This window comes from Oryza glaberrima, chromosome 6 (genome assembly GCF_000147395.1).
Source record: "Oryza glaberrima chromosome 6, OglaRS2, whole genome shotgun sequence".
NCBI lineage: Eukaryota > Viridiplantae > Streptophyta > Magnoliopsida > Poales > Poaceae > Oryza > Oryza glaberrima.
This window is the reverse complement of record NC_068331.1, coordinates 21,915,993-21,930,047: the sequence shown is the minus strand read 5'-3', so window position 1 is coordinate 21,930,047 and position 14,055 is coordinate 21,915,993. Positions and strand designations below refer to the sequence as shown.

General features: G+C 43.3%; 1 protein-coding gene across 1 annotated transcript; it reads right to left on the bottom strand.

Moving 5' to 3' along the window:
* Positions 1–10,615: 10,615 nt before the first annotated feature.
* Positions 10,616–13,022, bottom strand: LOC127777925 (uncharacterized). The gene has a single exon (XM_052304548.1). The coding sequence runs from the start codon at positions 12,866–12,868 to the stop codon at positions 10,853–10,855; it is 2,016 nt and encodes a 671-aa protein (XP_052160508.1). The 5' UTR covers positions 12,869–13,022; the 3' UTR covers positions 10,616–10,852.
* Between the last annotated feature and the right edge of the window lie 1,033 nt (positions 13,023–14,055).

Genomic DNA, 14,055 nt, shown 5'->3' with positions numbered 1-14,055 from the left:
TTGTAGTGTCTCCCGGTGAAAGCCATGTCCAAATTCCCTATATGAGCGATGGCAGCTATGGATCGTGTCCTCCATGGTGCATCTAGGAGATCTTGTTTCCACCTATTCCACCTTCAGACATCTGAGTCAGCGTTTCACGATGGTGGTGGCCTTGTACGAGGGACGAGCGAATCTTCTTTTCTCTCATCCTTTCCCTTTGCAACCCTTTCTCATGAAGTCTAGGGGGCCTTTATTTTAGTCGTTTGGTGATTTTGGGTGGTTCGGTGATGGCTTCACGAGAGGTTTAATGGCGGTCGGTGCGGCGCTAGTTCTCTAGGTTATGTGTAGGTGTTGTTAGTGTGTGGTGATGATTTTTTCCCCTTTCCTAACTATAGCCTCCTAATATTGTAAACTTATAATTTTTTCTATTATATTTTTTGAACAAAATTTTTTTTGAATGGAAAAAGCTTCGTTAAAAAAAAATTGGAACATATATAGTATGTGCTCTTCGTTATAAAAAAACAAATTGGACCGAAGGGAGTAGCAAATGAACACTAGTCATAGTATGGCTACAGTTGCAACCAATGGCCCAACTGATATTGTACATATATCTAGAACATAAGCGTGTCTATTGGCGCGCCGACCAGTTTACAACCCATCATCTATTGATTACCTTATCGTTTTCAACCAAAATAAAATCAAATTTTTGAGTGGTTTTAGTTTTCTTTTCATCATAGATTATTTTCCATCATTTTCTTTTTAAACCGCTACTAACATTAATATATTATCATAAATTTTTTTTGTTTGCTTAGTTCATTTTTCTTTGGCTCAAACATTAATAATATATCATGATTAGTGGGTTTATTGTGCTATATAGACTTGTTAACTTTGAGAAATCACTCAAGATGATGTTAGGGAAAAAGTTGAGGGATATTTCTATAAAATAGATAGTTTCTTTTTTTTTTGCGATGTATAAAATAAAATAGATAGTTTCAAATGTGAGTAATAGAACAACAAGAACTATATGTCCTCAAATAATTGTATGTTAGAATACCGATTTATGATGATCATTTTGAGTTGAAACTGCATGGAAAAACTCCGGACCACTGCTTTAATCTATGCAAATATCAGCGATCCTAGTAATTTCTTGTTATTACTTACTTCCGTACTAATTTCCCAGTTTATTGTTTTCATTTAGTTAAATTTATTGCTTAATTTTTTATTGAACCTACAGTAGTGTATTTATATTAAAAGATTTAGTGGTCGTAATGTACTGTAGTCCTTGCTACCATTTTCCTTTTTATTTGAACATAGAATATTATCATGATGAAGTTACTTTGTTCGATTTTCATTTAACATGTAGCTGATTTTTTATTATGAAAAGCTAAAACTCATTTTTTTTCCTCTCCTCTAATTTGCCTTTTTATTTATTTTATCTTCTTCTACTTATTTTCTCTATTATAATGCAGGCAAAATTCCCTTCGGAAGTCTTTAGAATCTAGCTACAATGTTTAAAGTTTGGAAAGGCTCTAATGTAGATATATATATAGAACGTTTAAAGTTTGTTTTTTTGAATTACTTTTACCATATGTTCCCTAAATTTGTCTTGAATTTTAGCCATGCCAAGTGACACAATCAGCTAGCAGCTATCCTTTTAGAAGTATAGGTGCACTACTTTCTCTGTCCCATAAAACAAATCTAATACGTGGGATATGACTTTTTGTACAAATCTGTAAATATGTAAAGAAGGTTATTCAGATTTGTAATATAAGATGTGTCATATGTTATAATATTTTTTTATGAGATGAAGAGAATAGAGTTCACGCACTCCACTGCCACCAACCTCTTCATCTCCTCCCACACCATTATCCGTGCAAGCTCCGCGTCCAAATGGAGGATGGAAATAATTAAAGGAAGAGGAGCAGTGAGGGCTCACACAGATCCGATCTCGAAAATACTTTGCAAACGATTTATATGTACGATCATTTGTACGATTGCTAACAAACAGTGCATGTCATGGTTGCTTCGTTAGAAACGGCCAGAAAATGCCATGGGATTTGGCTGGCAAACATTACATTGTATAAGTGTCGTACGCAAATATCGTACGTATAGCAGCTCTTGTCTTGAGCTCCGCCTATTCTGATAGACAACGAGCAACACCTATCAATGTTGATTTTTTTCACATATTTTTAATATTACTCTAATATCTTACTGGTCATAATGACGAATATTTAGAACCAGTGAATAGCTGATGGGTGTTCAAGAATCATTGAACTGAGGATCAATACTGTCACCTTTTCGTGTAGCTTTCTTAGACTAGATAGAAGCTCCCTCAAATAGATGCCAGAAGCTCTCTTCTGTTTCTGCCAACAGAGGCACCACCAACCTTTCCACGTTGTGTTGCAGCTGCCAGAAGCTCTCTTCTGATTCTGCCAGCAGAGACACTACATTTCCACGTTTTGCAATAGTGTTGTGTTGCAGCTACCAGAAGCTCTATCCTGATTCTGCCAGCAGACACACCACCAACCTTTCCACGTTTTGCGTTGACGCCGATGCAACAGTGTTGTGTTGCAGCTACCAGAAGCTCTATTGTGATTCTGCCAGCAGAGACACCACCAACCTTTTTACGTTTTGCGTTGACACCGACACCGCCAAGTCATATTATTCCATAGTAAACCACCAAGGACAGAGATAGATAATCCAGTCCAACCAGCCCCTTGGCAGTAGTTTATGATCTTGGGCTCTTGGCTGATGCCTTTGATGTACAAGTGTACAACCAATGGCCCATAAATACCCCTAACAACGAAGCGACTGCACAACACAACACTAGCACTAATTGAGTAGTGGAGCTGATCGAGGCTGAAAAATGGACGATGCTCCGCATCATGGTGCTCCTCTGCGCACCGGGTGCCTACATTTTTTTTATTATTTTTTTGAGAACTGAACCGGGTGCGTACATGATCCACCCCAAGCTGACACGGCCGCAAATCCAAGCTCTCCTGTGATCAAGCCACCTCCCCATCTTGCTCCTCCACATCCTTTAAAAGGTGAACGTGATGGATCATCGAACCATACAAAAGTTGACATGGTAGCCACTCCAAGCTCTGCAGTTTCACAAAGTGAGTGCGCCACTAGCAGTATACTGTACTGTTGTTTACTTGTTTGATTAGCAAGGTCACTAGTCCTTCCAGATTTCTAGGCTAATTTTATTTTCCTACTTGGCGTTGGTTGCAGAGTAGTACTTCAGATTTGAGAGCCCTAATCGGCAGGTGGCCTGAAGAACTATACGTGCGGGAAGTGTTGCACCTGTGCCTTCTCTCCTTGTTTCTTCGACGATGTTATACAACTCATGTTCCTGTGGTTTCTAATGTATAATCAGCTATTTCCTTTGTTTTTATAAATCATTTTGGATTTTAAATAATTAATTCATGGATCCATGTATGTGCTTCGTATATATGTCAGTGGTAAGGGGTGAGAAAACAAACAAGATATATATGACAGCAACAACAGAGCAAAAGCAACATACTAGTAGACTACTACAGAAAGACACGCACATAGGTGTCAGAGCATGTAAAACCGGCACCTATAGTGTTTTTTTCACCTCCACAAATTAAAAATATATAAAAATACAACTCCATGTAAAAACGATTATAGGTGCCGGTTCTTGAAAAAATCCGACACATGTAAAACGTGGAAAGGTTGTTTTTATCCACTCACCCCCTCCTCTCGCCCGTCTCTCTCACTCTCTCTAGCTCTCCTCCCCTCTCTGTTGGCTCCCTCTCTCGTCCCTACCCCCTCCCCCTCTCATTTCCCTCGCTAGCAGCAGATCTGGCGGAGGCAGTGCTGTCGCGGCTCATGCAAGCTGGATCCGGCAGTCCTCTACCCCCTCCCCCTCCCCTTCCATCCCCAAGCTTCTTCGCGGCGGTGACGTCAGCAGCTCCCACGGACGGATCCGGCAGAGGCGGCAATGGTGGAGTTTCCTGCAGGTGGATCTGGTGGTCCTCTACCACCTCCACCTCCCCCTCCCCTCTGCCCCCAAGCTTCTCCTGTGGCGGCGGCGGCAGCATCGGCGCTCCCGCGGGAGGATCCGGCGGAGGTGGCGGCAGTGGTGTTTCCGGTGGGCATATCCGGTGGTCTCCTACCCCCTCCCCGTTCACCCACAAGCTTCTCCCACGGCAGTGGCGGTGGCATCGGCGCTTCCACGGGCGGATCCGGTGGAGGTGGCGATGACGGTGTTTCTAGCGGGCGGATCCAGCTAGCGGTCGTCTACCCCCTCCCCCTCCCCCTCCCCCTCCGCCCCAAGCTTATCCCCCTAGCGGATCCAGTGGCGACGACGATGTCGGCGGCTCCCACGGGCGGATCCGGTGGAGGGAAATTGATTGATTGTTGTGGTGTTGTTTTTATTGTTGTTGTGTTGTGTTGTTGTGATGATGTGGTTGTTGTGTTGTTGTGATGATTGTGTTGTTGTGATGATGACCGTGGATTGATTTTGGGGAGCGAAGTGAGGGCGAAGCTGGGGAACCTTAAAGGTGTAGGTGTTGATGTGAAAAACAAATTTGGTCGTTAACAGTAGGTTCTTAAACCAGCACCTTTGAGGAGACTCAAAGGTGTCGCTTGCTGGGTGACGATTGGGAAATCCGGCACTAATTAAGGAAACAAAACGGCACCTACCACGTTTTCATTAGTAGTGATAATAGGCAAAACCGTGTAGATTTGCAAAGTGCTCCCAAATACCGCCAAAAGTTATAAAAAACTGATGCAATAAACCGTATTGATCAAGTTCAAAACTCCCTAATGAAATTTTGGAAATTTTCAATTTTTAGGTGAATTTAGCAAAATTTATTCAAATTTTAAATTATTTCGGAAAGACAGAAATAGCCAAACCGATAGATGTGTCCAAATTAGCTAGCTAATTAATTACAAGGAGTGAAAACAAGATAATTGGTATAGGTTGGTTGCTTCAAGTAACTAACCAATGCTTATGTAGTCGGCTAATTTCAAGGAGTGAAAACAAAATAACCGGTGAAAAAGTTAATCAAGCATACATGCACTGCGCCACTACCTAATTACAGCATCGAGGATTGGCGAGTGCTATATCTCTCAATCTCTGGCCTTACCGGAAGCTCCACCACCGGTAGATGTGTCCAAATTCACATGAATGTATGTTAGTGAATATAAACGACTGATGGAAAGAACAAAAAAAAGGTTTGGAATAATTTCATTTTTACCCATATTTTGATGTTCAATATTAATTTTGACTCTTTTTTTCGTTTTTCTCTCTACTTTTTTAAGTGAAGCATATGTTTACCCCTGTTTTTAACAGAAGTTAGTGGACTCGGGATCAATAAACTAAAGAAATAGAAAAAAAATAAGTAATGATTTTTTTTATTTATTGATTGACCTTTGTACCCTGGGTGTTTATAATACTCTAGATTCCCTTTTTTCCTTCTCTAGTCCATGTCCACGCAGCTCTCCCATGTAGTAGAGAGGAAGCGACGACGACGAGACGACAACGACGGCCCGGCCAAGCGGCGGCAGTGGCTTTGCACGAGGAGGAAGCAACGGTAACTGTCCCACAGGTGACGGCGGCTTAGCATGGAGTGGAGGTGACAGCAGTGGTGGCTTTAGCGAGGAGGAAGCGACAGCGGCGGTCCCGGTAAGTGGCGGCGGCTCGGCGTGAGGTAGAGGCAACAGCGATTGTGGCTTCACACCAGGAGGAGGCGGGAGCAATGGCCTGGCTAGGCCCCGGCAAATCTGCACGGGATGGAGGCGACTGCTACGGCAGTGGCCTGGCCAAGCCGCAACAGATCGGTGCAGGATGGAGGGGATTGCGGCGGGTGGCTCTGTGCGTGGAGGCGACTGTGGCGGCGGTTCTGCGTGAGAAGGTGACGGCGGCGGCTCCGCACGGGGTGGAGGAAATGACGACACGGCTCGGTAACACCACACGAGGTGGAAGAGACAGCGGCACAGGGCACGGCTCCGTGCGATGAGGAGACAAGGGCGGCGAACCAGCCTCGGCATCCGGCGTTGTTGCTTTGATGAATTTTTTAATATATATATATATATATACATATATATATATATAGTCAAAATTTTAATATTTGTAAAAGTTTGTGAAAATTGCAAGATGCATGTACAAGAAATACACAATCCATGAAAAAATAGCGGCAAATGTGCAACAACATAGTAAGGGTATGAGTGTCTTTTCACCAAAAAATTAGCATCGTTAACATGTCCATCCAAAGTGGGAGTAAAATTTGGCATCGTTTCAAAAAAGCAGCGACAAAAAGGAAAACCCGAAAAGGTAAGGGTAAAATCAATATTGAACATCAAAATAGGGATAAGAACGAAATTGCCCCAAACGTTTTATAATGTGGAATGGAGGGAGTGCCTAACTACCTATGATCTTTGTACCTGTGTCTCATGGTTCGTAGATTTGCCACTGTTCGTTGGTTCCCCGTATCACTGATGCCCAATGCTAATATAAGCATGGCTACCTTTTCTTTTGAGATCTGAGGTAGCATTATTTGTGGATATCGTCGATATTTTAGAGACATGTTTACTGTATATTTAAGTAAAGGCAAAATTGGTTATATAGCATCGAAAGTTCACGTTTTTGGTTTATTCTTAGGATATATATATCTTAAAAGAACTTTTGCGGCACTATAATATATGGGCTCTAGTTATGTATTAGAAAATCTGAAGGATTGTAATCTTTTCTATATTTAATATGATCCATGTTGTTTTGTGAAAAACAATAGTTTCCTGCTGTAGAGGAATGGATGCAAACATCACCTCCTCCAGCACCTTCGTCTCGTCATAGTCCACCAAAATCATGAAATCCTTCCCAAACATCCATGGACCATCATCAAGAGCACCTGTACTCCTAAGGCCTGATGAAAGGTGAACAAGAACTGGTTCTTCCCCACATCCTTACAAGTAACTATTTTAATTGGACACTAGATCCTCCCAATATCATGTATTAAACCGTTTGCATTCACCAACTTCGTTGCCAACATCTTACCGATCACCTGAGGATTAAATGATTTAACCCTCGTCGGGCCATCCACCCCAACTCGGATGTCCTTCTTCCCTGTCTCGAACAGTTGCATTGGTTTCATCATCACCCTCTTCCCACTTTCAAGATTGTTGCCCTCTAAATCTCGCACCAAGCTGTGCAACCCCCTCTCCTAGGGCTAGCAAATTAATTTGGCTAGGCTCCGAATCAGATAACTTAAATAGGGACACAAACGAAGGATGTGATGTGGACTCACAATCCAATCAAGATGATCGATCATATCTGACACATGAAGGGAGAAAAGAGAGAAAACCTAGGAACCCTAATTGCCCAACCAACCCCGAGGCACCTAGAAATCCTAGGCGTCGAGGATGACTCTATTGCATTATCAAGTGATTACTAAACTGAGATAGCGGCCCAATTCTGAATATAGTTTTTTAATATTCTTTGGTTATATATATATATATATATATATATATATATATATATATATATATATATATATATATATATATATATATATATATATATATATTATATTAATTTGGAGCATTGATTATCTCTATAACGTGAGCTTAATTTCTTAAGTTGTGGTTGTAGTTAAATGTCGTGTGCAGATGGATTACTAACAGTTAGCTAGTTAGAGTATAATTCTGCTATATATGACCATCTTGTTGTAGTTAGCTAAAATAAAAAAAACTGTCAACTGCATATTACATTGCATATAGAAAATTAAATAGAGAACAAAAAAGTTCTTTTGAAAAACTATGTAGCCTTTCATAGAACATTTGCAGAGATTGGAGGAAACTTTGAGGTAACCATACATATTTGTGTTGCTTGATTATATAATTAAGCATTGCTAATATGTAGAGATGCTTAGGGGAAAGAGGGAGTAGGGCTTATCCATATCAGTCCAATGAGAGGAGAGTTTTCTGGAGGAAAATATGCAGCCTATTGTGCGCATCTAAGCTACTAAAATTTATATATATATATATATATATATTCTCTTTGTGGCTGCTTCTTGCATTATTGAGTTGCTATTCAGACTGAGATGGCAAGCCATCAACTTTTCCTCGTTTGGAGTTGACGCCGAGACCGGTGAGTCATATTCCAGAGTATACTCCCTACGGACAAAGATAATTCAGCCCATCGGGGGTAGTTAAATTGTCTAACCCATCGGATATAACCTATAGCTCCCTCTCTGACTGAAAATGCTGCATAAATACCCATAAGAACGAACAAAGTCGACTGCACAACCCAAATCAAGGCTGAAATAGCGCGTTGCAGAAATGGATCGAGCCACATTGCTGTCCTGCCTGGAACCTGTCTTTGCGTTGTATCATCGGCTTCGCCAAATTGTTCTCCCCACTGCCCCGGGTGTTGAAGGGGATGTCCTCAGAGTTGTTTGCCCAGCTCCAGGACGCTCGATTGCTCATGCTGTGCCCAGCGCCGCTCCTGCAGAAGGTAGAGGTGGTGCTCCTCAGCACCCCTAACATGATAAACCACACAAACCTGCCATGGTGGCCACTTCGAGCTCTACAGGTTCACCGAGTGAGTGCCGCTGCACAAGTAGGAATATGTTTTATAAAGTGATTTTATATAATTGTGGATGGTTATGGATTATTATTTCCGTACAATATTCATATCATTATATTCAATATACGACATGAATCGAACTGAAACTCTTATCACTCAAATTGTAAGAAAATAAATTTCGCTAACATAATTTTTTTTAAGTTTTTTAGAAAAATATAATTGCACCGTAGTGTTAGAACAGGCATATTACTGGTATGTATAGTTGCCTGATTAGCGAGTTCTCTAGTCCTTACAAATTTCCAGACTAACTTCATTTGCTGTCGCTTGGAATTGCAGAGTAGTAATTCAGACCTCAGAATCCTTACCGGCCAGGGGCATGAAGAACGAAGTCACAAGTTCACAACTAGGTATGGGAAGAAGTGTTGCCTCCTACTCCCTCCATCCCTAAATGTTTAACGTCGTTGACTTTTTTAAATATGTTTGACCGTTCGTCTTATTCAAAAAAATTTAAGCAATTATTAATTCTTTTCCTACCATTTGTTTCATTGTTAAATATACTTTTGTGTATACATATAGTTTTACATATTTCATAAAAGTTTTTGAATAAGACGAATAGTCAAACACGTTTAAAAAAGTCAACGGCGTCAAACATCTAGGAAAGGAGGTAGTATTATGCGACAGGATACAGAATGCTTTTCCAGTGGTTTCTAATATATTCAACTACCTATGATATGTGTACCTATTTATGTTTGATTGCTGATAAAAGATTTGTCGTCTCATGTTGTGGTTCTCACCGTTCTCGCTGATCGTTTGATATATATGCTGCTATCCGCATTACTAGCTTTTCTTTCTGGGGATATGAGGCTGCAGTACATTTTGTATGCCGCCAAACCTTCGCAGGCCTGACTGTTGAAGTGCTGAGTATTTAAGTAAAATCCATGGGGCATAACTATGAAAACTAGATAGGTTTTTTGTCCATCCAGAGACTGAAAACTACAATAGCAATATAGCATAGTACAGCATCTCATAACTTCGTCATTCGTGCAGCAGAACCTATATTTAGGGCATGTTTAGATTGTAGCCAAAATAAGTTGGCAATATTGTCAAAATTTTGACAGGATTTCTTATGTATTCACCAAAGTTTGGCAACAAACTAAATGTAGACATATTTTTGGCAACTATGCCAAAAAAAATGGTATGGTTGGAAATGGCAACAATCTGAATAGCCCCTTATACATGTTGCACTTGCTAAGTTTGTACTGTATTACAAAAAATACATCTCTGGTGCAGCTGAGCCTATGTGTATGTGTATATGCCAAGTTTGTACAGTATTGCACAGAGAGAGAGGGAGAGGGAGAGAGAGAGAGAGAGAGAAAAAGAGAGAGAGTACAGAAATGACCTTAACATATTCTGTAAAAATTAAAACTGGATAAAAATAATTAAATCACGCATGCAAACAAATTATGATCGCGGCAGTAGCAGCTCATCATGTATCATAGGGTAGGCAAGAAAACAACCCAATACAGGGGACTAATGTTCCAAGTTAAAAGTAAGCACTAAATTCAGACATCTCTAAACCAAATGAACACAAGTACTTCTCCAGTTTGTGATTAGCATTTACATTGTGCTATTTTGCTGGCATTTAAGTAATTCTAATTAGCTAAAATGATTACAGTTACTATTATCAGGCAATGATCTAATTTATAGGCTCTAAAGAGTCACTAGAGCACAAGTAAGCACACATCTCGTTTGGGATAAACTTGCATACTTTCACAGGCTGAGGCACTTGAATAGAAACAAAGAATTGAGAGAATAGCAAGCAGATAAAAAACAGAGTGCTACAACGGAACTGGACTAAAAAACCTATTGACTTACAACCAACTTTGCAAATATAAACCACAATCATAGTTCTTAAAGAATCAGCTTAAAATATCCTGCAAAGGCATTGTTTAGAAAAATTGACATCTCGAAATTACACACGATCAATTGAGCACAGCATCCCACATAGGTTATGCACCCAGCAAGTATGATAGTAATTAAGCTAGTCAAGAATAGAAAACATATATGCATGTCTCCAGAATCTAGATCAACAGTATGTACCGAGTGAATTGGGCACATGCAACTTACAAAACTAGTGGAAGTAGTGCTTCAGGAAATCCAGTATATCTCGTACAAGTGAATTCATCTGTTTAAAACAAGATGCACCCGTTTCATGCATCCAGTGACATCTCCATGTATTATGCAAGGATGCAACTTTTCTGAATCCTGACTATGGTATCAAGATGAACATTCAAACAGTATCCGTGAACTGAAGTGCAGTCAGAACTGTTTCCTTTTGCTCCTGAACAATTTATCTCTCTTCGAGTAAACATAAAAGAAACCAAAAACAAAAATTCCCGACATGGAAACTGACAACCAGGGAAATGGTGGATCTTTGAAGCAAACCAGAGAAGCCTCCAACTCCTGAGACGCCTGATACACCAAAGTGTGGACGGCAAACAGATCATGATCTGAAGATCTCAGAAAGTACATCGCTTTATTGTAGTCGAGGCGGGACATGGCTGAGACCACCTTCTCCAATTTATAAGTGAGCAGATTCCATCTTTGAATGAATTCAACACGCCTTTTCCTTCTAAGGAGTATACTCTCTCCGCCATGCGCAGCCATTGAGTCCAAAACATCAATAGCACTTGTGATTGTGTAGTTCAGAGTGGTTAGAAGAACATTCCTACGGGCTGCATCTTTCTGCACAAAAGAAAGCGATTTGGTCTCTGAGAATGGCCCAAATGGTGTGTGTCCAGTGCTCCAAGTGTAGTCAACAACGGTAGCATTGTGCTCAGGGCTCCATGACTGGTGTGTCGGTGACACACCCCACATGCTCTGCAGAACCGAAGCGATGATCGGCCGGTCAAGATTCCTAGTCATTGTAATCACATGTCGACCATTACAGCTGTAGTCGCTGACCGTCTGTGAGCTCCTTGTCCTCACAGAAATCACCATATCACGAAAAGCCACTGCCTGGTGGTACCTATCTAGCAACAGAAGCTTATCATAATCTAAATCAAACACAAAAACTGGCACAACCTTGTCATAGTCATCATTATCATGAACACCAGCCACCTTGTGCAACTCTTCCAACGAGTCAGACAGCACCTGCCTCATCCGCTTGGAGTCCAAGTATTCACTCACAATCAGCGTGTAATTATCAAACAAGAACCTGGACGTAAACGAGGTTGTCGACCGCGCAACCGCAAACGAGCAAATTGGGCAGTCAGAGAACCTGATCCTGTTCAAATCAAACTTCAACCTCTGCCCTTCATACGCCAGATTCCCATCACGAATCGACTGTTCGATCGAACCCCAATCAAGCCCCGACGTATCCCTCTCGTGTCCATGGATGTGAAAGACCTGAACCAGCAACGAGCTCTCGTAATGCACAGGAATTCTGAGCGAAGGCACTAGCAATGACTTGTAAGCACTGAGCACCAGCGAAGCAAGATCAGCAACCAATGCCTTCTCCGACCTCGGCCGGCCATGGAGCGCGGCGAGAGGGTGGAACTCGCCACGGGGGAGCACGCCTTCGCCAGAGAGCGCGGGGCCATAGTCCACCGGCCCTGCACCCAGGTCGATCCAAATGTACCGCTCCTTGCCAGCCCAGACCGGGGCGAGGCAGCGGGAGAAGCCAGGTGAATGCGCATCGGCCGGCGACGACGCCGCGGTGTAGGCGTACGGGCGCGGCTGCGGGCCGAGGTTGAGCAGGTAGATGTACACGGACGGGGCGGAGCCGGTGTCGGCGAGCGCGCGGTAGTCCTCGGCGACGAGGTCGTCGACGACGGAGTAAGGGACGGAGGAGAGCGCGGCGGCGTGGAACGGCGCCGCGGAGGAGTCGAGGTGCGCGCGGACGGCAGCGGCGGCGCGGGGCGCGAGCTGGGAGGAGGACACGGAGACCTCGAGGTGGATCTTGTGGGAGAGCGCGAGGCGGTGCGGGCGGCGGCTGGAGAGGAAGCGCGAGGAGGAGACGGCGGAGTTGACGAAGGACTCGAGGAGGCGGCCGGTGGCGGGCGGGAAGGAGGCGCCGGCGAGGCGGACGGTGACGGGGACCTGCGCGGAGAGGGAGAGGAGGCGGGTGGGGAGGAGCGGGGACGGGGCCGAGAGCTGGCGGAGGAGCGCGGCGGGGAGGGCGCCGAAGGTGTCGTTGCCGGCGGAGGGGTCGCGGGTGGCCGCCGCCGCGAGGAAGGAGTCGAGGCCGACGAACGCGGCCGCGGTGGCGGCGGGCGTGAGCGAGGAGGAGACGAGGACGAGGAGGAGGAGGAGGAAGGGAGGGGCTCGAGCCATGGCTGGTCGCCGGCGAGCGGCGGAGGGGGGGAGGCGGCGGCGGCGGCTGGGTTCAGTGAAGAGTTTAGATCGATCTGAGATGGGGAAGGAGACTCTGACGACGACGAACCGCACAGAGATGGGGGATCTTCTGTCGCACGAGACGTTGAACGATTGTGTGTGCTCGCTCCATCGGACAGGTGGCAACTGATATTGCCACCGCGTATGTGTACAGGGCTGTCAACGGGCTGAGCTCGAGCGAACTTATCTGTGTAAGCTCGAGCTCGATAGAGACTTATCGTTCCTTGAGATTAGAGGTAAACTCGTACTTGACTCATCCGAGTCTCGAGCTTTCACGAGCTTGCGAGGTATAGATTAAAAACAAAAATCTATGCGCAAAACAAATGGTTCTAGTACTGACAAACTGTGCCATGCACACTCTTTTATGGAGAAAAGTACTAGTGGATAGCAACATAGCATTGATTGAAATGTAGAAAACTGCACACCATACCATAGAGTAGTACAAGCTTTTACATAACAGTAATATAGGCTACATGGTAGGTACTAGTAGCACTTTGAGCATACTTGTGGCTTTGTTGTGACGTGTCTTGGGTAACATAGCATTCAGACAAATAAAAAAAGTTCAAGCTAAGTAACAAAAGGGTCTACGGTACTGACTAACACTACCATGCATGAGTGCTAAGCTAAGTAACCTGACTTTAAGTATGTAGGGATAATCTGGTTCGAGTGGACGAAATTTGCCTATTTCAGTGTAACCTGAGATTTTGGTCCGATTCAAATTTTCATCTTACTCCAAGGTCCAAACAAGGTCATGGTTACCTTCACTGAGTATAAAAGTACAAATCCCACTCTGAAAAACCCTAATCCTTTGATTTCCTCCATGTCCCCTCTCCTGTGGCGGCTAGTGGCTGCCAGCTAGCTAGAGGAGCGAGGAAGCACGGCTCTATCATCGTCCTCTATCTTTTAGCTCCATCTCACATGTTCCACTCCTATCATCTTTGTTGGTATTTCTTAGCGACACTACTGGAAATATAATTACCAAAAATAGCACTAGAAATAATCCTGTTATATTATAATTACAGATGTAATCCGCAAGCGCACGGATATACCATTGTATCATTTCACCTAGGAGTATTCTAAGATATCGTATTTATTTTATTCCAAGGGAAGATATGATAAGAGAGTAC

Excerpts from the sequence above, each read along its gene's own strand:
- LOC127777925 (XM_052304548.1), bottom strand. The coding sequence starts at position 12,868 with ATGGCTCGAGCCCCTCCCTTCCTCCTCCTCCTCCTCGTCCTCGTCTCC.